Source organism: Daucus carota, chromosome 3 (assembly GCF_001625215.2).
Source record: "Daucus carota subsp. sativus chromosome 3, DH1 v3.0, whole genome shotgun sequence".
Taxonomy (NCBI): domain Eukaryota; kingdom Viridiplantae; phylum Streptophyta; class Magnoliopsida; order Apiales; family Apiaceae; genus Daucus; species Daucus carota.
In genome coordinates this window covers 6,402,245-6,428,365 of record NC_030383.2, presented here as the reverse complement: position 1 = coordinate 6,428,365, position 26,121 = coordinate 6,402,245, and the positions used below count along the sequence as shown (strand labels likewise).

The 26,121-nt window shown below is 35.2% G+C and overlaps 3 protein-coding genes across 3 annotated transcripts; all 3 read left to right on the top strand.

Moving 5' to 3' along the window:
• Positions 1 to 445: 445 nt before the first annotated feature.
• On the top strand, positions 446 to 7,724 carry LOC108214238 (probable sucrose-phosphate synthase 1). Its single transcript, XM_017386117.2, has 13 exons — positions 446 to 841; positions 1,187 to 1,276; positions 1,871 to 2,112; positions 2,380 to 2,443; positions 2,598 to 3,296; positions 4,126 to 4,242; positions 4,500 to 4,631; positions 4,727 to 4,903; positions 5,290 to 5,343; positions 5,417 to 5,479; positions 5,570 to 6,505; positions 6,674 to 6,801; positions 7,197 to 7,724. Exons 1-13 carry the CDS (start codon positions 662 to 664, stop codon positions 7,474 to 7,476), a joined length of 3,162 nt encoding a protein of 1,053 aa, XP_017241606.1. The 5' UTR covers positions 446 to 661; the 3' UTR covers positions 7,477 to 7,724.
• Positions 7,725 to 8,286: 562 nt separating this feature from the next.
• LOC108211585 (heptahelical transmembrane protein 1-like) lies at positions 8,287 to 10,141 on the top strand. The gene is made up of 4 exons (XM_017383223.2): positions 8,287 to 8,737; positions 9,035 to 9,127; positions 9,308 to 9,329; positions 9,470 to 10,141. The coding sequence occupies exons 1-4, from the start codon at positions 8,439 to 8,441 to the stop codon at positions 10,082 to 10,084; spliced, it is 1,029 nt and encodes a 342-aa protein (XP_017238712.1). The 5' UTR covers positions 8,287 to 8,438; the 3' UTR covers positions 10,085 to 10,141.
• Positions 10,142 to 10,964: 823 nt separating this feature from the next.
• On the top strand, positions 10,965 to 24,111 carry LOC108214944 (uncharacterized). Its single transcript, XM_017387209.2, has 16 exons — positions 10,965 to 11,306; positions 11,791 to 11,858; positions 12,749 to 12,904; positions 13,005 to 13,172; positions 15,596 to 15,746; positions 17,031 to 17,110; positions 17,485 to 17,760; positions 17,840 to 17,983; positions 18,867 to 19,001; positions 19,224 to 19,322; positions 19,857 to 19,913; positions 20,408 to 20,612; positions 21,605 to 21,723; positions 21,940 to 22,008; positions 23,436 to 23,534; positions 23,612 to 24,111. The coding sequence occupies exons 1-16, from the start codon at positions 11,204 to 11,206 to the stop codon at positions 23,849 to 23,851; spliced, it is 2,169 nt and encodes a 722-aa protein (XP_017242698.1). The 5' UTR covers positions 10,965 to 11,203; the 3' UTR covers positions 23,852 to 24,111.
• The last annotated feature ends 2,010 nt before the right edge of the window (positions 24,112 to 26,121 follow it).

Here is a 26,121-nt window from a genome sequence, read left to right as displayed (position 1 = left end):
TGGTGATTTGACCGTTCTGACCTCACCCAGAAAACCTCAACAGGGGCAATCCTGTGAAATAGACATAGTGGCATAATTCCCGAATAATCTCTCTTATATTCTTTCACTGTATTAATCATCACAGCTTACATAGTGCCTTTGAAAATAAAATAAAAAACCTTAAATCATGTGGTGTTGATCCCCACTCGCAGCTTTAGAGAAATTTTCGTCCTCCTTTTCAATTCACCTAAAAGTGGCGTATCATCTCGTCAGAGGACACGTATTGCCGTTAAAGAGAGAGTGCGAACCAACAAAACTGTTGGGCGCGTGGAGTCTCTAAGAAAATCGCCCACCACACATTTTCACTATTCGAAAATTCAGCAAAATTATATGATTATATGTAATATGTAATAAATAAATAACCAAATATTACTGCCTCTATAATGCAAGCAGCAAAAGAAAAATTAATTTTAAAATTAATATCAAAGAAAAAATAGTCCTATATCTGTGCTGCACTCTCTCTCTCTCTCGCTTATTATTTGCTCCCCTAAATTTTCTGGTGCGCAGTGTTCTCTCCACAATCATCTCTCCAGACAACACACACACACTCTCTCTTTCTCTCTCGATAGATACAGATATATAATATAATCAGTTATTGTCGTCGTCGGTGGTGGTGGTGGAGATGGCGGGAAATGATTGGATAAACAGTTACTTGGAAGCGATATTAGATTCAGGACCAGGATTGGAGGATGCGAAATCATCTCTGTTGTTGAGGGAGAGAGGAAGGTTTAGTCCTACTCGTTACTTCGTTGATAATGTCATTGGTTTTGATGAAACTGATCTTCATCGCTCCTGGATTCGTGTACTCTCTCTCTCTCTCTCTCTCTCCCCCTCTCTCTCCCTCTCTCCCTCTCCCTCTCCCTCTCCCCTATCAAACTTAAAACGAGAACTGATGAATTGGATGTAAATCACTAGTTATTTTTGTGATTTAAGTGCTGATTTGTATTCGGATAGTAATATATCAAATCGGCGGTTTTATCGGTTTTCATTTAAGGAAGAAGTGTACATAAGAATTTTGATAAATTATTTTTAATCGTCTTAACAGTATATTTCCATCCTCTACAGATTAATATACATGGTTTTGAGACAGTTTATTAGGGATGTTAGATTATTGGAATTGGTGATGAATATCTGTGTTGATGTATAGGCACAAGCAACAAGGAGTCCTCAGGAGAGGAACACTAGATTGGAAAATATGTGCTGGAGGATTTGGAATTTGGCTCGCCAGAAGAGATTGGTGATTTTTCGTGATTTTCCTATATCTATATATGAAACAGTACTGTTGCTGTAATTATTATTATACATGTCGGGGTTTTATGGCTGATTACCCTGATATTGTAAATTTTACAGTCACAAGGCTCACAACTATGTTTCCTTACTGTAGATTACGGTTTATAGACAAATAAATATATAACAAGTTGATACTGAATTAGATGAAGTGGTTTGGTAATTCTGCTTAAACATGTCCGCTTTTTGTTTACCTATCTGCATTTAGATTGAACATTGACTGAAAAATAAACAATGAGTCCAATTATTTTAGCGCGCAATAATATACGGTGGCTGTGTATCGTGATTCAATGTCAGAAGTTTACGTTTGATGTTTAATAACTGGTTGTGGTTGTACTTTTATGTGTTTTGCGTTTTGATGATTATAAATACCAAAAAGTGCAATACACTAATTGTGGTGCTAATGGAAAAAGATTTGACCTATTAAATATGTCATTCGTCCTTGTATATCTGTTTTTTATTAGTACTTGCTGATTTGTTTCTAATTAGCAACCACGTTCTGGAAGTTTAAATTAATCAATAATTTAGCTTTGTTTATGTGTAGCTTGAGGAGAAGGAAGCTCAGAGGCTTTCTAAACGTCATATGGAACGTGAAAAAGGTCGCAGAGAAGCAGTTGCTGATATGTCTGAAGACTTGTCAGAAGGGGAGAAAGGTGATGCCGTGGGTGATATTTCTGCACATGGTGAGAGCAATAGAGGTCGATTGCCTAGAATCAGTTCTGTTGATACAATGGAAGCATTTGCTAATCAGCAAAGAGGGAAGAAGATGTACATCGTGTTAATAAGGTACAGGGTGAACTTTTTGACGTACTACTAAGACTAAGAGGTTTTTCTATTCCTCAAACTAATAAAATATAAGCCGTATCCATCAGTTACCAGCAGTACAAATAACGGTGGTACTCCCAGTGTTCTGTATATTTTTTGCCCGTCGAATATCATTTTTAGAATGTGAAATGTCCATTATTTAATATAGTTTGGATACTAACCTGAACGCCACATAGTACTTGACATGCGCTTTTACGCTCCAACTAATAATTTATTCTATTTTTGTAGCTTGCACGGGCTAATACGAGGTGAAAATATGGAACTTGGCCGTGATTCTGATACTGGTGGACAGGTAATTTTTTGTATCAAGAGCTTAAAAGATTGATGAATACATAGCAATAATTTACAATGATTCAAGTTTTAAGACACGAGAATCAGTAAATATTTATTTGACTATATTTATATTCTTGTGGAGGATAATGGCTGATCTGTATCTCGTCTCCTAGGTTAAGTATGTTGTTGAACTTGCCAGAGCTTTAGGCTCAATGCCGGGTGTTTATCGGGTCGATCTGTTGACTAGGCAAGTATCATCACCAGATTTAGATTATAGTTATGCCGAACCCACAGAGATGCTTCCTCCGAGAGACTCTGAAGATTTTATGGGCGAAATGGGAGAGAGTAGTGGTGCTTACATTGTCCGAATTCCATTTGGTCCAAAAGATAAATACATTGCAAAAGAACTTCTGTGGCCCCATGTGCATGAATTTGTTGATGGTGCGCTTAACCACATATTACAGATGTCTAGAGTTCTTGGCGAACAAATTGGAGGTGGTAATCCAGTCTGGCCAGTTGCCATCCATGGGCACTATGCAGATGCAGGTGACTCTGCCGCTCTACTATCTGGCGCTTTAAATGTTCCCATGCTTTTTACTGGCCATTCCCTCGGTCGAGATAAAATGGAACAGCTTCTCAGACAAGGCCGATTATCAAGAGATGAGATTAATTCAACATATAAAATCATGCGGAGGATTGAGGCAGAGGAGTTAGCCCTTGATGCCTCTGAAATAGTTATAACTAGTACTAGGCAGGAGATTGAAGAGCAATGGCGCTTGTATGATGGTTTTGATCCGGTATTGGAGCGTAAACTTCGAGCAAGAATCAGGCGGAATGTGAGCTGTTATGGCAGGTTTATGCCTCGTATGGCTGTAAGTACCGTGACGTTTTTTTTTAACATCTATATGAAGCCTCAGCTGCCTCATGATAATGATAAACAAAAGTTTACGTGCCTGTGACTATATATGAAGTTATAAACCATCTGTTACCCTGCGATAGAGTTAGTATAGTTAACTATTTTGTCATCTTTATGATTCTTCTCTTGCGGTGTGGTTTATGTTTAACTTAGGCAACCTCCTCTATATTATTTTTCTCAGAACTTTTAATGGATCTTATATTCCTCTATTCAAATATAATAAATATACTAATTGTAATTATGAATTTTATCATAATTTAATGACTGTCTATAAATAACTTTATTAGAGGTTAAACTTGTTTGTTATAATGATGTATATAAACTTTAATTAATTAAGCATCAAACTAAAAATATTTATAACAAGTACACACACACAGAGACACACGTATGTATATAACTAAAAAAGGAATTATATGTAGAAGAAGTTGAGTAATTTTCTGCTTAAATTTTATGACATGCCTTTTTTCAGTACAAAGAAGCTTACTAGTTTTGAAGTACACTGAAAAGCAGAAGAGAACATATAAAAGGAGAACAAATGTAAAAACGTAGATGAAAACTGGGAAGAAAAAAAAAGCATATATAGATACATGTTAGTAGGCTATCGGATAGCCCCAACATATTTTAAAGCCCGTACAAGAAAGGGGTTCCTGAGAGTAGTTTGCTTGCAGTCTGGAAATAACTCATTTTCCTTTGATGAATTGGTTATGATTTACTAGATGGTTTCTGTTTATCCCTTGTTTCGCCATTACCTGTAAAGTTTAGTAAGGTCTTCAATATGGATGCAGGTGATTCCTCCAGGGATGGAATTCCATCATATTGTTCCTCATGATGGTGATATTGATGGCGAAACTGAAGAAGGGGAAGATCACCAAGCCTCCCCAGATCCACCTATATGGGCTGAGGTAGTATTGTTATGTCGTCTCATTTAGTTGATCTCAATTATTTTGTCCACTTCTCCTTTTTCTGTTGTATCAAAATTTGTCCGAACTATGCGAACATGAATATTCTGATAATATGGTGAAAAGTTTACATGTACACTCCCTGTCTACAGCCCAACCTGTGGCTTAAGGCTTCTAGACCAATAAGCAATTTGTAATAGCATTTTCTAGTTGGTCAGTTTTGTGCTCTGCTGTATCTGATACTTTTTAAAATTTTCCAGATAATGCGCTTCTTCACTAATCCAAGAAAGCCGATGATACTAGCCCTTGCTAGACCAGATCCTAAGAAGAATCTAACAACGTTGGTCAAAGCATTCGGAGAATGTCGTCCATTGCGAGAGCTTGCTAATCTGGTAAGTCTGAGTGACCTATTGCACCTAGAAAAGATCTTATTTCTTCATAAGAATCTAATTTTATTAACGGAACAATAATTTCCTTCACTGTGAAGACGCTGATAATGGGCAACCGAGATAATGTTGATGAGATGTCGAGCACAAGTGCTTCTGTGCTTCTATCAATACTCAAGCTGGTTGATAAGTATGATCTCTATGGTCAAGTAGCATATCCTAAGCACCACAAGCAGGCTGATGTCCCAGACATATATCGTTTAGCAGCAAGAACAAAGGTAAAGAAAAAGTACTACATACTAGTACTATGCATTGTCACCACTGAATAGCATGCACAGGGATGTAGAATATAAATGGGGAGGGGGATTGAATACACTTTTCAGGTTTTGTTAAATAAAATTAGTGCTCTATTGCTTCTAGAATATCACTTGCAATATAAGGGGCCAGATCTATTTTATTAATTCTTTGAAAACATTGCTTTGGGTCCTGTAAATAGACAAGGAGAAAAAATCATGTCTGTTACTTTTTTCTGACGAAATTTTGAACTTTAAAGTGCTGTAATTTTGAACCTTTGTTGTTGGAGGTTTAGAATAGTTTTCTTTTTTCATGCCTCTTTTTGACACATTCTGTTGGATGCCTAAATTTTGCCCTCTCTTTTGTATAGGGTGTTTTTATAAATCCTGCATTCATCGAGCCGTTTGGGCTTACTCTTATTGAGGTGATACGTCTTTCCTACAATCTATTGCTTTTAGTTTCAATATAAATTGTAGTAACTTTTTTCCCCCGCACAGGCGGCAGCTCATGGTTTGCCCATGGTGGCCACTAAAAACGGAGGCCCAGTTGATATTCACCGGGTATATGCTCAGTTCCCTGAGTGATTAATTGCTGTGGCTTACTAATTGTTTGAACATTTAAAATAAGAAAGCTAACAATAATTGTTGCAGGTACTTGATAATGGACTTCTTGTTGATCCCCATGATGAGCAATCTATTGCAGATGCTCTTCTAAAACTGGTATCAGAGAAACACCTTTGGGCAAAATGCCGACAAAATGGACTGAAAAATATCCACCTCTTTTCATGGCCAGCGCATTGCAAAACGTATCTTTCTAAAATAGCAGCCTGCAAACCAAGACAGCCACGATGGCTTAAAACTGATGATGACGATGATGAAAATTCAGAATCGGAGTCACCAAGTGATTCTCTGAGAGATATACAGGATATATCTTTGAACTTAAAGTTTTCTCTGGACGGTGAGAGGAATGATGGCAGAGGAAATGATGAACATTCTCTCGACCCAGAAGATCAAAAGAGTAAACTGGAAAGTGCTGTTTTGACATGGTCAAAGGGTGGCATGAAGGGGTTACAAAAGTCAGGTTCCACAGAGAAAGGGGATCAGAATACAGGGTCTGGAAAGTTCCCTGCTTTGAGGAGGAGGAAGTATATCTTTGTGATTGCTGTAGATTCTGATGCTATTGCAGATCTTTTTGAGAGTGTTAGAATGATATTTGCAGCTGTGGAAAAGGAGAGGACTGAAGGTTCTATAGGATTCATATTGGCTACATCCTTTACAATGTCAGAAGTGCACTCTTTTCTGGTCTCTGAGGGTGTTAGCCCAACTGATTTTGATGCTTACATCTGCAATAGTGGTGCAGATCTCTATTATTCATCTCCTCAATCAGAAGAGAATCCATTTGTTGTTGATTTGTATTATCATTCACACATCGAGTACCGTTGGGGTGGAGAAGGGTTGAGAAAGACTTTGGCTCGCTGGGCTGCTTCTATTGTTGATAAGGAAGACCCTGAAAAACAAGTGGTTACAGAAGATGGGAAGATTTCAACAGACTATTGTTATGCTTTTAAAGTCAGGAAGCCTGAACTGGTATGCCAACATATTTATTTTGGGAATACAAGAGATGGAAATTTTTATTTAATATTGTTACTGATTAAACCTTCACAGAACTCTCTTTTTATCTGTAAATCTAATGGATTTCTGCAACTTCTCATATCTTGTCGATGTTTATCTTTGTGTTGTTACATGTGTTTGCAGGTTCCTCCTGTAAAGGAAATTCGGAAGTTAATGAGAATCCATGCTCTCCGTTGTCATGTTATTTATTGTCAAAATGGGAGGAAAATAAATGTGATTCCAGTTCTGGGATCTCGTTCTCAGGCCCTCAGGTTTGTTCTTAGAGCTGTCTTTTGGCATAATTATCTTTTTCTTTTCATAATTTAATGTTTTTACCACCTCTCCTGCATCTTTTCACTTCTGTAGCATAATACCATTTTTATACATTTTGGTACATAAATATAGTAGTGTTGAGTCTTCCAATCATTACATAAAGTCCTTTCCATGTACAAATAGCATCCCCACACGTATTGAATGTGAAGGTTTAAAACATTATTGTATTCAATTAGCATAAAAGAAGGTTTAAAATAGTATTGTATTCAATTAGCATAAAAGAAAAAGATAATTATGTGCCAACTAAACTTTGTTACAGGAATGCCCTTGTAGTAGCAACTGTTGTTTATCAGTTACGAAAGCTGTCATTAATATAATTGATGAAAATTTTCAGGTATTTATATCTTCGATGGGGTATGGACTTGTCCAATATGGCCGTCTTTGTTGGAGAAAGTGGCGATACTGATATTGAGGGATTGATTGGCGGTATAAACAAGTCTGTGATTTTAAAGGGAGTTAGCTGCGGTAGTAGTAATCAACTGCATGCCAACAGGAGCTACCCCCTAGCAGATGTAGTACCGGTGGATAGCCCAAACATTGTCCAGGCAAATGAAGCTTGCAGCAGTACTGACATGCGAAATATACTGGAGGAACTGGGGGTTTTCAAAGGCTAGAAATGCCATTTGCACCTCTGTATATATGAATTCTAAATAATCCCCACCGAATTTGTATGCAAATGTTGATCCTGGTTTGCAATACATTTGAATCAGCTTTTTTGTTTCTTAAGATGCGGTTATTCGCCTTATGTTGAACCTCAAGAGGGTGTAATAGTTATACCGTCTTTCGTACAAAATACGTGTTTTAAACCCCTTAGCCAGACTAGCCCCTTTGGAAGTGAATAAAAATTTTTGGTTGGAAGTTATGACTTATGAGGAATCCTAACCTACCCCTTACTTGATTTGATTACGCCCTCCTGGTAGGAGGATATTTGTAACTTAATAACGTTGGATATGTACTGTGTTCGTTGTAATCTATTCCCATGGTTTTACCGTAATATGACAGTCATAGCTTAGATTGAATTCTAAACTCAGTAATAGCTTTTACTATTGCAGGTAATCACTTCCCCTATGCACCCTCAAAACCGGTAATTGGAAAGATACTGGTACCTTAGCATTGAGTTTCACTTTAAATACATTTTCACAACCACTAAAACCTACTTTTCAGCATTCAGGGCACAATCAGTATACTTTTTTCACTACATGGATAACCTAACAATGAACATTTTTTCAATTTTTTTGTCAAGAACCTAACGATTGTATCAGTTTGGTATCAGTTTAGTTATTCTATGGAGAAATGTTGCATCACTGAACCAAGAAAAATAACAGTTTTCTAACCCTAGGACAGCTAAATTGTCAAATTTTTCATTCTTGGCAGTTGGCAACCAGAAGATAAACTTTTTGCTATACTTGCATTGTCTTATCCGTGTAATAAAAAGATATAAAGCTAAATTATTGGTATGGTTGGTTTCAGAACCGCATAAACAATATATTACACATATCACTATCCTCTGCCTATTTATCATTTCAAGTTATGTTTACATCAACTTGATCCTCAAATTAACACAGTGCTTCTAGTTATGAGTTCTAGCGACGCGATTTCGTGGCATAAGAAAACAACTTCTTCAGATCATGATCAGCTGGATGATCAAAGACTGCAATTGATCACTGCAAACATGAACAGGAAGATCAAGAAGATGAAGATTGAGAGCCGAAACGATGCTGATTCGAAACCATACAAACTCGTGAGGTTTCATGAGCTGCCGGATTACATGAAGGACAATGAGTATATACTGAATTATTATAGAGCTAATTGGCCTCTTAAACAAGCTCTGTTCAGCATTTTCCGGTGGCATAACGAGACACTTAACATCTGGACGTAAGCAGAAATAATTCTCTCACGAATTTCATCTTTGACTCGTCTCAGTTTAATGCCATGTTAAACAGTCAATTCTTTCGAAACCTTGAAGTCTTAGGGGGATGTCTTAATTTGATATTATATTATATCCAGCATCTCAGGTTCTGGCAATAGATTGATTTTAGTCATACTAGCAGGTTGATCTACTTTGTAATTGATAGAATTCCACTATTAATAGTGAAAATCTTGTACGGTATAAATTATACTCTTGTTGGTGTGTCAAGAAAATAGAAATGAAACATTGTGTTTCATGTGCAGGCATTTGATTGGATTTGTTCTGTTTCTGGGATTGACATTTACAAAGTTGATGAATCTGTCTTCGGTGTTCGATTTGATCCACATATTTTCGAGGTATTTTTAATTGGTTGTTTGAATCAGATGTCCTAAATCTACACTATATCATGAGCTTCATTTTGCAAATTGGTATTAGCACTTGAACTGGCCCATACCAGTTGTTAAATTACAGATGATACATAGATCTATGTCTGCTGAGTATTACTATTTACTATAAGTTTTAACTTTATGTTGCAGGTCTCCTTCATCAAGATCAGATGTAAATGTCTATCTCATAATTCAGATTTACACCTTGTGCGACATTTTGGACTAAAGATAACATCATAAATGCTCTAACTTTTGAATTGCAGTCCAATAACTTCTCTCAAATTTCTGAAATTAACTACAAATTTGTTACAGGACACATACAAACTATGGCCATTTCTGGTATTCCTATCAGGCTCCATGTTCTGCCTCCTGTCCAGCAGCATCTGCCACCTCTTCTGCTGCCACTCCCGCCCTTTAAACACCCTATTGCTCCGGATTGACTACATAGGAATCGTCGTCATGATCATCACCTCTTTCTTCCCTCCAATCTACTACATCTTCCAATGCTCTCCACACTACCAGCTCATATACCTTAGCACCATCACAATCATTGGCATTTTCACTGTTGTGACAGTGCTCTCTCCAGCTATGTCAACGAACAAATACCGTCCATTTAGAGCCTTGCTCTTCGGGGCAATGGGGGGATTTGGCTTGGTCCCTGCAGTTCATGCTGTGGTTGTGTTTTGGAATGAGCCATTTAGAAATGAGACATTAGCATATGAAATGGCTATGGGATTTTCATATGTAATTGGGACTGTGGTTTATGTCACTCGGGTTCCGGAGAGGTGGAGGCCTGGGTGGTTTGATCTGGCTGGACAGAGTCATCAGATATTTCATATTTTGGTGATCATAGCTGCATTGGCACATTATGCTGCAGCACTTGTATTCCTGGATTATCGAAGCAGTGTAGGATGTGGAAATGGTTGATGTTACAACTTCATTAAATTTTACAAATAAGTGCAAGCAAATATTGGCTCCTAATAATGACCGTTTTGACTTTTTATACGTATTTTGAAGTGTAAAAAGAACGTGGTTCTACATATTATTTTTTAAATTTTCGGAGAAAATACAGAGATATAGTCCATCTCCTCTATGACATCACACTGTCTACACACACCACACTCAATCCATCGCTACTAAAGTCTCACCAAGACGCCGGACAAATCTCGAAAAGATTCTAGACAAGCCAGAAGGCTTATAACTCGAAATTTGGCCATCTCGGTCCCATGAGGATCCACTTTAATCTTACCGGGCCTCGTATATATCCATCTCGAGATTCATAATCCGTCTCACAAATCTTCCTATTTCTCAATTGTAGTGATTGTCTTACAATTTTTTTTAATAATTTGTACGTAAAACCCGAATATATATATTAATTCAAGTTTTTTAGTTCAACTTTTATCTTGTAAAGCAAGTAATCTAACGAATCATTTTTCCCGATTCGATGTTATGTATTCGTTCTTTTCTATCGGCTTTTGTCAATTTCTATTTTGATTTTTTCACACCCTCGAGCCCTGCCTAATATATATTTTAGATAGTAATAAGTATAAACCAAACTAAAAATGAAAATCGAACCAAAAATCACAAAAATCGTATAAAACCGTGCTATATAAAACAAAATAAAAATTACACTAATACTTTGATTTCCGAAAATTTTAAGATCACAAACCAAACCGAATCACAATAATATTAAGTTATGTTTATTTCTTCTATATATTTGAATATAATTATAAATCATATTTATTATAACATAAACATATATATAATTTTGTACAAACATAAGTAGTTTAAAATCGGAATCGCACATATCGCAGACCAAAACGCATATTAATTTTAAAAAACCGCAATTTTGTGATTCATGTTCTGGTTTCAGCGCAAACCGCAGCAGTCACCTCACTAGCCTTAGGTCTCCCAATAGCCGTCCCTTGTTCACAAGCCCTAAAACCCTCGTTTCTACAAAGTTCCAAGCTCACTAACGGAGCCTGATTTTAATGATAGCGTAGAGTTGACTATACACACTCAATTCACGCCGGAGCCACGGGAACGATGCAAAACGACGGCGGATCGAAAGCTCCTCAATCACTTATTCCTTCCGGCGACCAAACTGTTTGGACCGACGTCTCTTCTCTTCTTCATTCCGCTTGTACAGGTCTCTTATTATATCCTAATTTATGATATATTCCGTTAGTTGTGGATAAATGTTCATCTGCGATGTTCTAATTGAGTTGTTATATAGTTTTATTTTTTTTATTTCATGATAAAACTCTAGTAAGTGCGTAGCTGATTGACGATTATGTTGTTGACAGTTTCTTAGATGATACGAAATTGTTGTATCTATTATGCAACGAGTGATTACTTGCTTTCAGGAAGTTGATTTCCATTTTTATATCAAATCGAAAGCGATTTTAACCCCAAAAATGTTGAGTTTACAACGCACTGTGTTTTTTGAGTGCATAACGTATCTGTCTTGAATTTCTATTTTGAAAACCTTTGTAGAAATTACCGGTGTTCTATAGTGTTAAGAACACTAATTTTGCCCTTAATTAGGAATAAAATATAAGCAAGTATAACACTTTGTTTTAAAAGATTTGCATTAACATTCTTTATATTCCATCTAATTTCTGTTCATACAGATCTTTGGGATGGGGAGCTCATTCACGGAGAGAATTTTAATCTTTTTTCTGCAATGTCTGCATTGGAGGTAAGATTGCAGTCTTAACTGAAAGCAGTTCCTGTTTTGAGGGATAAGTGGACATTTTGTTTGTTTAGTAGAAGTAGTATTGACTGATTATGCATATTGTCTGTATCTTATTATGGAACTGTAGAAGTAGAAAAAACTTGAAATTGTTTTGGTAATTTTAAGACCAAGCTACTAGGAATAGAAAGCTGAACCTATACCTACTCGTCGTATTGCAATTGATGTGAAATTAGCCTCCTAGGCTAGTAAGTATGTTTGGAACTGCACTACTATGCTAATATTCAGACCGACTCCACCTTAGTGACATTGACCAGCTATATATCCATTCTATAGGTACCACTTTCGTTCAGAAGGTATATTACATATTATAAGTTCGCTCTTACCTCTTGTACAGTGTCAGGAGAGTTAATACCTAGTAATGGAATGATTAGATGCATGGATTCAGGCACACAATAGGTATATCAATACTTTATATGGTCTCAGCATGCATTTCTTTCTGTTCAGATTAGTGGCAGTTTCAAATGCCACATTTTTAATTGACATTTAATGCTGGCAAGACTTTTTTGCAAGATAATCTTCACTGTACGGATAGGGAATATCAATCTATCATTTTGTTTGATATTCTTTTTTTTCTTTCTATCAGATTTTGTACCCACTTAGGGGTCAGTGTCAATTTTTTATTTTTTTTAACACCCCCTCCACCAAAAAAGAAGTAGGTAAGATTAATTTAATTGACAAAAGAAAGATAGAACTTGTTGAATAGCAGTGTATAATACCACTGAATATATTATAGGTTATTTGTTGATGTCACGAATCCATGAAAATTTAATGCCAGAATTTAGTTTGCTTAATCTCACTCTATTTTGACCTGATGTTTGATGTACCCTTATTAGATAATGGACCCGAAGATGGATTCTGGTATAGTTTGTAAATATTATTCGGTTGATGAAGCCATTGAGAATGGTGCTGCTCCAATACCAGTGAGTTCGGATAAAACTGATGATGTTCAGTGTGTTATTGACATCATGGATCATCTTCTAGCTTGTGAGGTACTGTTTGTGTTATATATGCTCTTGGTGCTATGTGTTGTGTCATTGACTATTACCTCGATATGCAAAACACAAAACCTAATCTAGTATATATATGCAGGCAACTTGGCACAAGGGTCATTCTCTGGCACAAACTGTTTTCTCCTGCATCTACCTCCTGAGGCTTGAAAGAACGTCATCACATGCGTTACTCTATTCTTATTGCAGAGTGACTCGTGCGACCTGCAATGCTGTTGTTTCAGCTGTATCGGAGGCACGCACACATGAAGTAATGTGTTTCAACTATTCTTTTGTCTTTTTGCTGTTTATGGGGACAAACATGTCTGTGTTAGATGTTTGCCTTTTTTATGCATCTTACCTTGTAAATATATGACAATATTGAACTTAGTAACATGTGATGTGTGATAGTATCAGAGCACTTTTGATTACAATAGCTAGATGATCTATGTGATGTACACTAATTTAATACTAAATAGCTACATGCATTGACATATGACATTTGCATACACGTGCATGTTGAATCTCAGTTTTTCCTAGTATCATTGACCCGACTAGTCTTGCTCTGCTACTTCCGTTAGTATTTATCTTAGAAGATTATGAAAGCAGGTCATTTGCAAGAATTATAAGTATGTCAGGTGCAATTCAATCTATCTTTTTTACATTAGTGACCAGAATAACTCTTTTATTTGAGATGTCAATATCAATCTTTGAGTTATCATATCTTGTGGTCTTGGAGGACCAAGTAGGCACTTCACTATAAACAAATAACTATAGACTATACTCCCTCCGTCCCTTTTTAGTTGTCACATTTCTATTTTTGTTGGTCAAATTAACTAAGTTTTGACCAAAGATTATAAATCACTCACTCATTATTTTAAAAAACTGAAAATTACATCTTAAAGTAGATTAAAAGTTATTTCCGGTGACATATTTTTTTTATTTTGTCAATTGATAAAATATTAATAAATTTCAGTCAAACTTTAGTTAATTTGACCGACACAAAACCAAATGTGACAACTAAAAAGGGACGGAGGGAGTATTATGATAGTCAAATCGAATATGTTGTAGAAGGTAGCTCTCATGCTCTTCTAGTTGTCAATAAACATACTACTCAGAAAAACATATTAATTTTAAGTTCATTTATTCCATTCCTCATAGAAAACATTATAACATAAGATTTGACAAATGTAAAATTTGTTATTAATAGATCACATTGAGGGATGAGATTCTGCTCATTTTCTGTAAAAGGTTAATTAAATTTAAATCCTAGCATCGTTCTGCCTTGCTTTTATATTCTCGATCCCTGTCCTTTTAAGTGTGGCCAGCACTTTGATGGTTAAAGTATAGTGTTAGTACTATTGTACTAATAAAACGAGTTTATTGATTGAAGTTATTAAACTCTATCGAATCCATTAAAATCAAGAGGCTTGCCGTGGATGTGTATCATGTTTAACTTGACTAGTCAGGTTGTTGATACGCTGAAAGCATGACGCGTATAATATGTCATGCCAACTTACATACAACTAGTTAATGGGTGTCCAATGGAGTCTACTAGCTAGTTTCTTTTTTCTCTTAACGCAGATAACTTCTGTCTTCTTTTTACTCATCATCTATATACTTAAAATAAGTCTAATAATTATTATAAAGCGCTAATGGTTTATTTGTCAACGTTATGCATGTATGTGTGTGTCTATATATGTTATGTCTATCACAATGGTACAAGATTAATGAGCAAAAAAGAAGTGGTAGAAGAGTCGAGACTACCTATTACAAACTTGGGAGGCCATGTTTCTTAATCGTATTTGTTCATTGAATAGCCATATTTTATACAAGTAGTAACCATGTAGTTGTTTTTCTCTCTTCAACCAATTAAATTTATAAATCATACATTTAGTCGTATGTACAACATTCATATTGTCACAAGGGCCACACACAAGTTTTCTATATCATTTATATTATCATATAATATTTGTATACAATAATTTTAAATGTATTTATTGACAACAATAAGATGTCTAATTTAATGTATTGTTTATATTTTAGATCCAACACTCTAATGTGTTTTCTTCAAATTCTACTCAACATCAAATCATAAAATATTGTTCTCGAATATGATCTTTAGTTATTTTATACAGGGTAACTAATTATACCCCGAGTTACATGTTATTATATTTGTTCTAGTTTGGCATATTAGAGCGTAAAGATATCCAACTTTTTCGAAATGGGTGTACAGTATGGCCACCAAAGTGCAGCACTGCATACTCTTATCTCTTATGTTAATATCTAGCTTGAATCTCTGTTGTCCCGGAACACCTGGGTTCGACTCTCGCTCATCCCGACAAGTATTAGAACATATACTAATTTGTGAGACATATAAGGCTAAATTGTCAAAAAAAAAAACTAGCTTGAATCGAGTTTCAAAGAGGGAAAGTCTAAATTTGTTACATCATAATAATACCATTAGTACTTGGAGTTGTAGGTTTGTGAGGAGAAAACTTAACAAGCATAATATGAACTTTATGTTTCTACCTTGTCTCATTGTCTGTGTATACTTGATTGTCTAGTCGTGATAGGCCTCATGATATATCTATAATCAATGATTGGAATAATTACATTTTCATATTCTTTGTTGACTGGCAGTAAATGTGTGATACTGGTGATTTGCTGACATAAAGTTCATTCCTGATTCAGGAGGAAGATATATTTACTATGGCGTACGGGTTACCTCTAAAAGGGGATGGAGATGAAAAGTGCGTTTCTATGCTACATGCTGTAGATGAAACAATTTCTCGCCAATTGCGTGCTTGCAAAGCACCGTTATCTAAAAAGAGAGTATTAGAAGGTACTATTTAATAGCCCGTGCGATGCACGGATGACTTATAATATTTATTCTTATATTCTTAAATTTAATTTTATTTCAAAGATACATATATAATACTATGCTTCTATTAGTTAAATAGGTTTATAAATAATTAAGAGGAGTCTTTAAGCGCGTAAAAAGACTTATAAATAAATAAGCCTGAGAGATATGTTTTAATGAAGATATTTGAATATGTTTTAGTTATGATAACCCCCTTAAAACATGTTATAAAATAAAGAGACCCGCAAGTCGGCCAAAATACAGACCGACCGTAACTTTAAATGTTTTGGCTTTAATAGTATAGTGTTGATGTCAAACCTCAGCATATTATGATTAGAGTCGCAGGTGCTGTAGGTTGGTGGTTTTATTAAATGTTGCAGAATAGATTGCGAGTGTTGATGCTTTTGAACATAACTCACTTGATGCCTTGGCAGGTTTAATTAAATACGGAAAATTGAAAAATGCACCCGTGATTTGAGGCCTCTAGTTTGGCAGTCATGCAGCCATGCTAACCGCTCAACCTATGCCTTGTTATAAAACCATAGCCGAAGTGCATTAATCAAATTTAGTCATTCATTCACCCATTTTCGTTGGTTTGACGTCGTTTTGACATTCTGACTTTTGAATCTGTTTCTAAGCCTTACTTTTCAAGTCTTTCCTAAACGTTCTGATCTTAAATAAACTGAATCCAGAAAGCTCTTCCCTATTTTTCGTATCCAAACCATTTTGTAAGTGGTCAAATGCTTATTTTATTTGATTTCTAAAAGTTCATGTACTGCCGGCCCTAAACTGTAATAATTGACTAGGTGAATCAGAAATCTGTTAGATAGTAATTTAAAAAAGTCCCAAACCTTTAGTCTAAACGAAGTCCTTTAAGAAAGTGTTCAAAAGCACCATATGTCCTTTGTAATCCTAAAAAGCTGTTTTAATGTAGCTATCTCATAATTTGCAATAGTGATAGTTGGTGCCTAATCTGTATCAACTACCACTTTATTACGTTTTAGTCCACTGTCATGCAATTACAGTTAGTTAGTAAATGCCGGTTTCCCCTTATATGGTCAATGTCAATAACTAAATGAAGAAGCTGGAAGTTAAGAAAACTATATTCATGCCGTTTTAATCTCTTTGAAAGGTTATTTTGTCATGAAGATCAAATGGAGTGACTGTTTGATGCATGATCTATTCGTATTTTCTTGTTATTATGTTATTGTACATTTGTTTTTTGTGTTTTTTAAATTTGCCTCACAGGGTTGGATATTTATGCAGATATAGAGCCTCTACAAATTAATCCTGATCTAGAAGAAGGATACTGCACAGCTGTAGTCTGCCGCTTGCGTTTTCGTAAGGTCTTGCCCTGTGTTTTTCTTATATGCTCCTTGTGCAGACCTGATTCCTGATTTTAGTCTTAATGCACTTGTCCTTGAACAGCCAAAACGTTTGACAATATGAACAAAAAACTAACTTAGTGAAAGATATTAAAGATCATATCATGAATTGCACAATGATTACAACCTGCCCACAATGATTTCCAGCATGTTTTATCTGGCTGATCATATATCTATGGACAAACGTCTTTGAGCACTAATCTGGTTGTATGTAGAAGTTGCATTAAGTTCGTTGTTCTTGTGTGTTCTTTGGCTGTGGTTACTTAGTTTGATGGTGGTGGAATAATTTTAATATATATTTTTTTAACTTTTACTAGTATTTATTTTTTATTCAGCACTTTCATCATGTCATAACATGCATGAGGCGGCCTCAGGGCAGAGGTTTCGAGTTAGCTAGGAAACATATAGCCTCGTGCTTATCAGAGCTAGAATGCATACTTAAATCAGCAGTATTCATTAGGTCCAACTGCGCTTGCGGGTCGTGCGAAGGTGAAATTGATAATAAAACTACTGCATCTGGTCGGCAACCAATTGGTTTTGATCCCACTTTGAATAGTAGATTATGTGCTCCTACACCACCTCGGGCAATCAAGATTCTTAGCTGGAAGAAGGTTCGAGTTTACTAAATAAATGCCCGCGCGCACACACATATCTCTTTGCAGAAGTAATATACCTTTTTTGAATATACAGGCTATTGAGTATTTTCAAAAGCTGCTTCATGATCTGGATATCATATGTTCTTTTCCATTGGATCCATTATTTGAGGGTGTACTTAATTTTGTGACTGAGTTTCAAAAGTTGCAACCTGATTTGGTTGCTAGAGCTCATCTACAGGTTAGTTCTACTTCTCACATCGTTGAAGACTGTGTTCTTGCTTCTTCTTTTGGATGATGCTAGTACATTCTCTCTGAGTTGTTTGTATCTATGAATTGGTCAAAGTTTTAACCGATTCTTAGAATTATGAACTTATATTATTAAAGTAAAACCATTGCAATGGAACTCAAACGTTTATACATGTTCTCCGCTTCATGAATGAAATTTTACTTTTTAACAAGCCGACCGGCAAAGCTTCTTGTGTAGATTAACATCGTGTTGCAATAGAAGTTGAAACATAAGTGTTGACTGTTTGCTAGTATTCAAGAAAAGTAGTGGTCAATGTTGCCTTCAATGATCCTATAGGTTAGCAGGATGCCACATAGAAGTATGTACTTTTGATCTTGAGGCATTCTCTGATCTTTGTTTGCGAGGGACGAGTTGTCGTCCCAAAATCAAGGAAACTACATTACTAGAGTCTCACATTTAGTTTTCAGAATTTAGTTATTAAACTGTGTTTGTGAATGAAAATAATAAATTGTTGACAGTACTATTTACAGTGAAAACAACTTTGTGGACTCAAATTAACTTTTATCATTATTATCCTGATTTAATCTCTATAAAGATAATTACCTGAAAGTTTAGCTAGATTAGATTAAATATACAATGATCTAGAATTTTTCCGAACTTGACCGGCACTATTTCTTTTCATGTAGTGAAATTTGTTATCTACATGCAAAGGATAGTGCAAATGACAAATTAGTACTGTATGCAATAGCAGGTCAAAATGTTTTTTCTAACTTGTTCTGCTATGTCAGACTGTCAGTTACTTGTTATTGGTTGCTGGCTCTTCTATCCTTTCTTTTACAATTTACCTTTCAATTCTGCATCTGCTCCTCAACAGCTTCTACTAGTTCAAGATGGGAAACTCTATGGGCGTGAACCTGTATTTGCTGTGATCTGTAAAAGTGCTGCATTACCGGAAGTGGCAAAGAATCATGATATCCAAAAGAATGAATTTATTTCCCAACTTGGGCAGGTTAATTATTGTTTTGGGCTTTTTTTCTATAATAGTAAGATAAGCGTGGATTGTCTTTCAATATCTTATAGTCTGGTTGACTGAGTCCCATTTTGTTAAAGTCTATAGCCTAAAAAAAAGTTATTTGACGGACATTTTCTGTTTGCATTAGTTACGCCGTAAATCTGTTGAAGTACTGGAGCGATTTGTCTTGTGTTTACCATTCTAATCATTTTGATGCAGCTAGTGCTAACTTCGCTAAAAATTCTCTGTACCAATGCTGCTTGGCAAAGGCGGAAGCTTGGGAAAATAATACAAGATTGGCGAATTATGTATCTTCAGGTTTGATAAACCACTTCGTCTAGATTAGATGATATTGCACAGGAAATAATGTTACCCCCTAGAATAATATGATAATGAGTAAATTTCACTTTCAAGAGTAAATCAATTAAAGGGCATGTCCAAATTCGCCACAATTACAGGTCTTTAGTTGTGTTCTTTGGCTTACTCAGAAGTATTTTTGTCTTCTCAATCTCAACTAATTAAGTATATATTTAAGAATTGAGTGGGTCGAAACCTTTAATTTGAAGAGCCAGACTAGAAAATCACACTGCATAATGCATTGGCCCAATTAGCTGGATAGAAGAATGCCACTTTCTGCAGTGAGCTTTTAGTAGTAGTTGCAGCTTCAGTTTAACTTTTAAGTAGAATTGTGAATATCTACTGTCAAAAAGCAGCAATAAGGCTCTTCCAATATTTCATTTTTTGTTGCAATGTGAATCTTTCTGTTACATCTGCCACGCAATCAAATCTTTCTCATAATGAAGAACATACCTGAAAACTGATTTATGCATTTGACTCTTACTGGTATGATAGTTAGAGCTGGCTTTTAGAAAGGATTTTGGAGAATTACCAAGCACTTCAAACGATGAGGTGAGTATGTGGTCCTACGCATCAATTTATGTTCCTTGATATTTTTCTGGAAACCTTTTTATATATGTTCTTTGTTATTACATATGTATCACTTTAAACGCCATGATTGCAACATTAGAATAGACATTGTCAAATTTGTTTTCAGAACATATCTAATCTCATGTAATTGAATTTCGATGGAATCTAATCACCAGGGGCTGCTAATTTGAAAATAATGTTAGGAAGATTTTTGATTATATATTATGATAATAGCTCATATAATAAACATATTTCAAACAATAATGTTCTCAATTATAACTATAGTCTATGTAGTTTATTAGTTCTAAGTTCTAAGTTTATTAGTCTCCTAGGCTTTATGGAGCTTTATATGTGAAAAAACATTTTAATTGTTTTTCTTTAATTTGACTATAGTTGTTTTGAACTTCGAGCAGTTCTAGTGATTTTTACGCATGTTTTACTTATTTTTATTAATTTAATAAATCTTTTGCATGCAGAATGTCAGTGTTAAAATATCAAAGCATATCCTCGTTTGGGTAGAAGAGCAAACATACTGGATAGCATTACGCTTTCTCTTGTTGGGATTTGAATTGGAGCTATATTCTCCGAACGATTACTGCATGGTTTATTGGTATATATATGTTGTCTCAATTAAGCTTGCGGAGAAAACACATCTCAAATTGACGTCGAATAATGATAATGGTGAATTTTCTTTTATAAACTACTTACATTTTGCTCTAAATTTAATAGTGGAGTTTATTACTTATGTGTTTTATATGTCTGGATCTGTGATGTTTGTTTATCAGGATACATATTAAATTCATCTAAGTTGACCTTTATTGGTAAATAAGCTTAAATAGTAATCGTCTATGAAGCAACTCCATCTCTCTTCTGACAACTCCACATCAGTTGTGTACGGGGCAAATAGTTGGTTAAGAAGCCACCAGTTAACTCCATGAATATGAGTCCCTTCAAGAGTAGCCCAACAACAATTCTGTGCGGGCTTTTGGCCCTGAGCGAACTATATTATATTAGTATAGTTTGGGTGTGGTAGCAGCCCAACAAGAATTTCCTAAACTATGAAGATCTTGATGATTGAGATGTCAAGCAAGTTGGCTTATTATGAAATTGCTCCCGTGGAAGATGGTTGGAGAGAAAAACCTGCTCCTTGGAAATAGTAAATTTAAACAGAAATTAATATAATTGTTTTTGAAGATGATGTGATTAGAAAATAATCCCTGATTCCTTTTCTTTCCTTCCTTTCTGCATTAAATATTGTATACATTGTAACAAACTTTTTGCAACTGTTAAAATGTTAGTGGATATTGTTTTTGTTTTTCCTTTACTCCCTGTCACTATATGGTGTTTTCGTTTCTGCAGCTATATATATATATAGGGTCGCGCTCAGGAGAGAACCAATACACACACACACACACACACACACACACACACACACACAATTTTCATATTGATGTAGTTAAACATAGCAAAGGTGTGATTGGGACTTAAAATAAACGTGATATTAGTGTGTTATAAGATTTGGTTGCCAGTATGTTATCGTTCTTAATAAACCAAAGCATTGACATGATAATCTTTTTTGAATATTTTTTAGACTTCTAAAAAATTTTGTTAGTATTTATGGCCTCTTGCATATGAACCTCTGTTATAAATGTGTAACGTAACTGTTTCATCAGCCAAACGAAAGGGGAAGAAGAAAAAAGACCATTTGAAAGATGCAGCAAAGGTTTATCAGTTTCCACCAGTAGTCTTGTTGCTTCAGTGCCAAATATATCTTGCTGAAGGGCTGACAATGGTAACATGAGTTGTTGAATTTATATGGTCATATTTGCATTCTACTTAAAACAAATCTGTTCTCTGTGTTCGTTGGTTCCGGATCATATGACCTTTGTCACTTCTCCCCGTGGCACTGAAAAGTTGTATTCCTGTTGTGTATTTCAAGATAATATTTTTCTATATGTATCTTATTAATTATAATATAATATGAACTAATTAGAGTCAGCTTCTCCAGATGCTCGCGGCTTTGAGGAACCACGAGAAGGCTATTAAAGTTCTTGGTCCTTTTAACACCGAGCAAGAGGTAATATTGCATGTATAAGAATTATGTTTAAAGTATTTTGTTACGCTGGATTGTTAGCAACCTATTATTTACTCATTTTTTTTAATTACAAAAATACTATTTACGACAAGACTATGAAGTTCTTGGTCCTTTTAATACTGAGCAACAGCTGATATTGTACATATAAGAATTATATTATCGGCATTACACTGGATCTGTAAGCAACCTAATTTAAGTGTTCTAAAAAGCGCATTAAGCGTCCGGCTAAGCGGAATCGGTGCCTAAAGAGCTTTGATTATGTACTAAAACGGGTGATTAAATGTTTTTGAAAATTAAGCGGGCTATTAAGCGGTCGTTAAGCGGAATAAGCGGTCAAAAAGATGTTGACTTGCTAATTTTTAATTTTAATTTTTTTAATAATATGAATATAATTATATGAAAAGATTTAAGAAAAAAATATTTTATTAAGACTATTATAAGTTTAAATTATAAATACTACAAATTTTAAATTTTAAAAATGATAATATTATAAATATTTAAATATATTTAACTAATCCGTTTAATGACCTGCTTAAAATTCTGATTAAGCGTCCGCTTAAGCGCTAGAAGGTCCTCTCTCCGCTTAGAACCGATTTGCACTTTTTAGAACATTGCCTAATATCCACTCACTTTTCAAATTACTAATATATTACGAACTTAAGTTTTGTGTGCAGTACAGTTGTGTAGTTAATTCCTACAGAAGTAAGAAACAACCTTGTAGTTTCTACAAGTTATAAAGTAGGACTTTTGGCAATGTCTTATGTGAACATTTGAATACACTTTATATTTCTTGTACATAGTATACCTATATATTATATGTATATTTCTATTTTAAGATTTCCTAGGTGTGATCTATATGGTAAGCAGCTTTCAAGCGCTTAGAGAGTAGAAATGTTTTCTTTGCGATGTATTGCTACATTTCCATTATCTTTATTGATTTATTGGAACATGTAAGCTATATAGCATGTTGATTACAGCTGCTATCATGAATAAATTAGGAGTCTATAAAAGCTGTATTATAATCAAACAGATTCCTTGAGGAGGCATGAGTTTAACTAAGAACTTTGATAGCAGCTACTATTATGAAAAAAAAAATAGTTATAGTCTGATTTTGTAGTTACAAGCTGTTTAATTGTTATCTGACTCTATGATCTCATCGAGTTAGAACAGATCACAATCTACTGAAAACTGGTTTATATGCAAGTCAGGTTTAATTGTTCTTGATATGAAAAAAAGGTCTCTCTCACACTTGCAAGTGAAAAAGCCTCATATATAAATGAGAGTACTATGCTCTTAGTCTGGCAGCAAACATATTTTATGTATTTTAATCATTTCACGCATTTGCAAAAGTTAGGAGTTCATTATAACTGTAACTGTGTTGAATTTTTCATATTTCCATTGCGTTTCAGAGATTCTTCCAGCACTTTGAGCTCCTGCAGAAAGCTTGCATCCCTGATCAAATGTCATACCTTTCGTTCAGTGAATCAACTAACCATGCACGCTTCTCAGTATGTAACTTAGCCGGAGAATAAATTGGTTATGTCGCGTTCCTTTCATATTGAAATATTCTTTCTTACATGTGCAGACCCTACATATGTATAATTACTTCAAAGATGCTCAAAAGATTGCGAAGGAGTTGAAGAGTAGTTTTTCTGGTAATCCAGACAGATTGGCGGAACTTCGTCGCATTGAGCAAGTTGCTGAACACAATGCCATTGCTTTAAATCTGGTTTGCCGTTTAGGGACTCTTGATCCATCACTTAAGGTGTACTTTGAATATAGTCACCATTCTCACTTTGCAACAGCTGTTGTGAAGAGATCTTGATGGTGATCACATGTACACTTTACCAATTTTGATTTTACTTCAAAAGTTTTCTTTGTATTTTAGTTGTGCAAATAGCAATATTAAAATTCAGATTTACAATCATCAATTTTGTTTTTAGTTTTGAGTAGATTATTTAAATCATTGTTTTAAATAAGAAACATGCAAGAGCTAAGGTACAGTGTCCCGGAGATGTAAAGATTTTGCCTGTTATTTTTTATTTTTTATTATTATTTTTAATGATGCCTACGGGATTGCTGTGAGCCGGCTGCATATATTAAAACTTCTTTTAATCAGCAATTTGCAGAACTACATCTACCAAGTCAGAACTATATATATTACCAGCACATGTTGAATATGTACGTAGTATGTTGCAGTTGGGAGTATTTACTTTTGGTGTTTTACATATTTGCGAAGCTGTCAATTGTGAAATTAGCAATAGCGACTAATAGCTTAGCAAAGAAGTTGAGTGCATTTTTGGGTTATGGAGGATACATAGCTAAAGGAGGAAAGATAAGCATAGGTAAAACTAAAGTAGAAAGAATTGGTAGAGCAGTCTGCAACTGCATGGTATTCGATGACAAGGCAATTTTCTTTTCTTTTTTACTTTTCCTACTTTGCTAATTTGTGTTAAATGCGTGTAGGATCTCAAAATTAGGCTTCACCAAAAAAAACCATCACTTAAGTACTATCAACTAAATTGAAATTCTGCGCTGAACATATTAATTCCAAAGTTTTATTTTACATTTGCGTCTAGATATTAGCATGGGGCTCATTTTAAATTAAAGCATGCCAGGTGCTTTTCTAGTCTTTTTGAAATTAAAAAGAGAGAAATCTTGATCTCTTATCTAAAAGGAAAAAAAAAATCTTATAAGATTATATTTGATAATTTGAAGAAAATTTTGATTTTTTTTTTAAATCGAGCTTCCTTCCATCTTTTCTAGTTTTAATTTGTAACCTTGGTCCTGTTGAGTACTCCCTCCGCCCCTTCCATTTCTTTACACTTTCCTTTTTGGGGTGTCCCATCTAATTCTTTACATTTCAAAACTTACCAAAAATAGTCAATGGGTCCCACCACTTCTCTACTTTTCTTTCCTTTTCACACTACTTTTACTCCACTATCTTCTTTTTATACATTAAAAATCAATGGGTCCCACCACTTCACCCACTTTTCTTTCTCTTTTCCACTACTTTATGCATATTTCTTAACCTCCGTGCCCAACCTATTTGATAAGAAATGGGAGGGACGGAGGGAGTAATTTACAAGAGACTGTGGTGGCGGTGCTAGGATTCACTTTGGTCACGAACTTATTGTTTGCATAATTGTATTCGTACTTGGTGGTGGCCGAACGGGCGGTCCGGGGCGGGCCGGGCCGAATTTTTATCGGGCCGGGTTATAATAACATGATTCGTAACCGGCCCGTTTGATTAGGCGGGCCGGTCCGGTTCCGGGCCGAATTCGTCCGAATCAGCTCGTGAACCGATTCGCGGGTTCACGAGTTGAAACGGTTTATTTTTATTTTTTTTTAAATTTTTTGTTTTATATTTAAGTTCATTTAATCAATTATTTTTTAAAAATAAATTCATTATTCCGTAAATAAAAAAAAGTCAAAAAAAAATCGAGACAGGACAAACATTCAGCGTCAACCTTAAACTCGCCTTAAACTGCGAATCATTCGCGATTCGCGAATCGATTCGTGATTCGCGAATCAGAATTAATTCGCGAATCACGAATCGATTCGCGAATCGCGAATGATTCGCGTCTTTTCTCGCATTAGTTTGTGTTCAATTATCTTATATTACCATATTTTTTAATTAAAATAAAATAAAATAAAAGAGGATGGTACCTCGTATAAATTTTATTAATTAAAATATATTTTACAATTAATTTGAGAGGACTCCTTTCTAAAAAAACGGAACAAACTGCATCCATACATAAAAAAAACTACACTAGACAAATTTTAAAATTACAAAACTAAATTAATTTAATTCATTTATGAACCGTTCGTTCGGCTCGTTGAACCGTTGAACAGCTCGTTGACTCGCGGTTCATTCGTTCGTTCGAACCACGGGTCGTTCGCATTGTCACCAACTCGTTAATTCGCGGGCCGGTTCCGGGCCGGTTCCGGTTTCTGATATTAGGATTCGTATTCGCTTCGTGAAATATAACGAGTCGGTCCGGGCCGAATCAAGCCCGTTCCGAATCGAATTTTGACGAATTTTTTGCCGGTTCGGTTCCGAACGATCGGTTCAAAACCGCTCGATTGGCCACC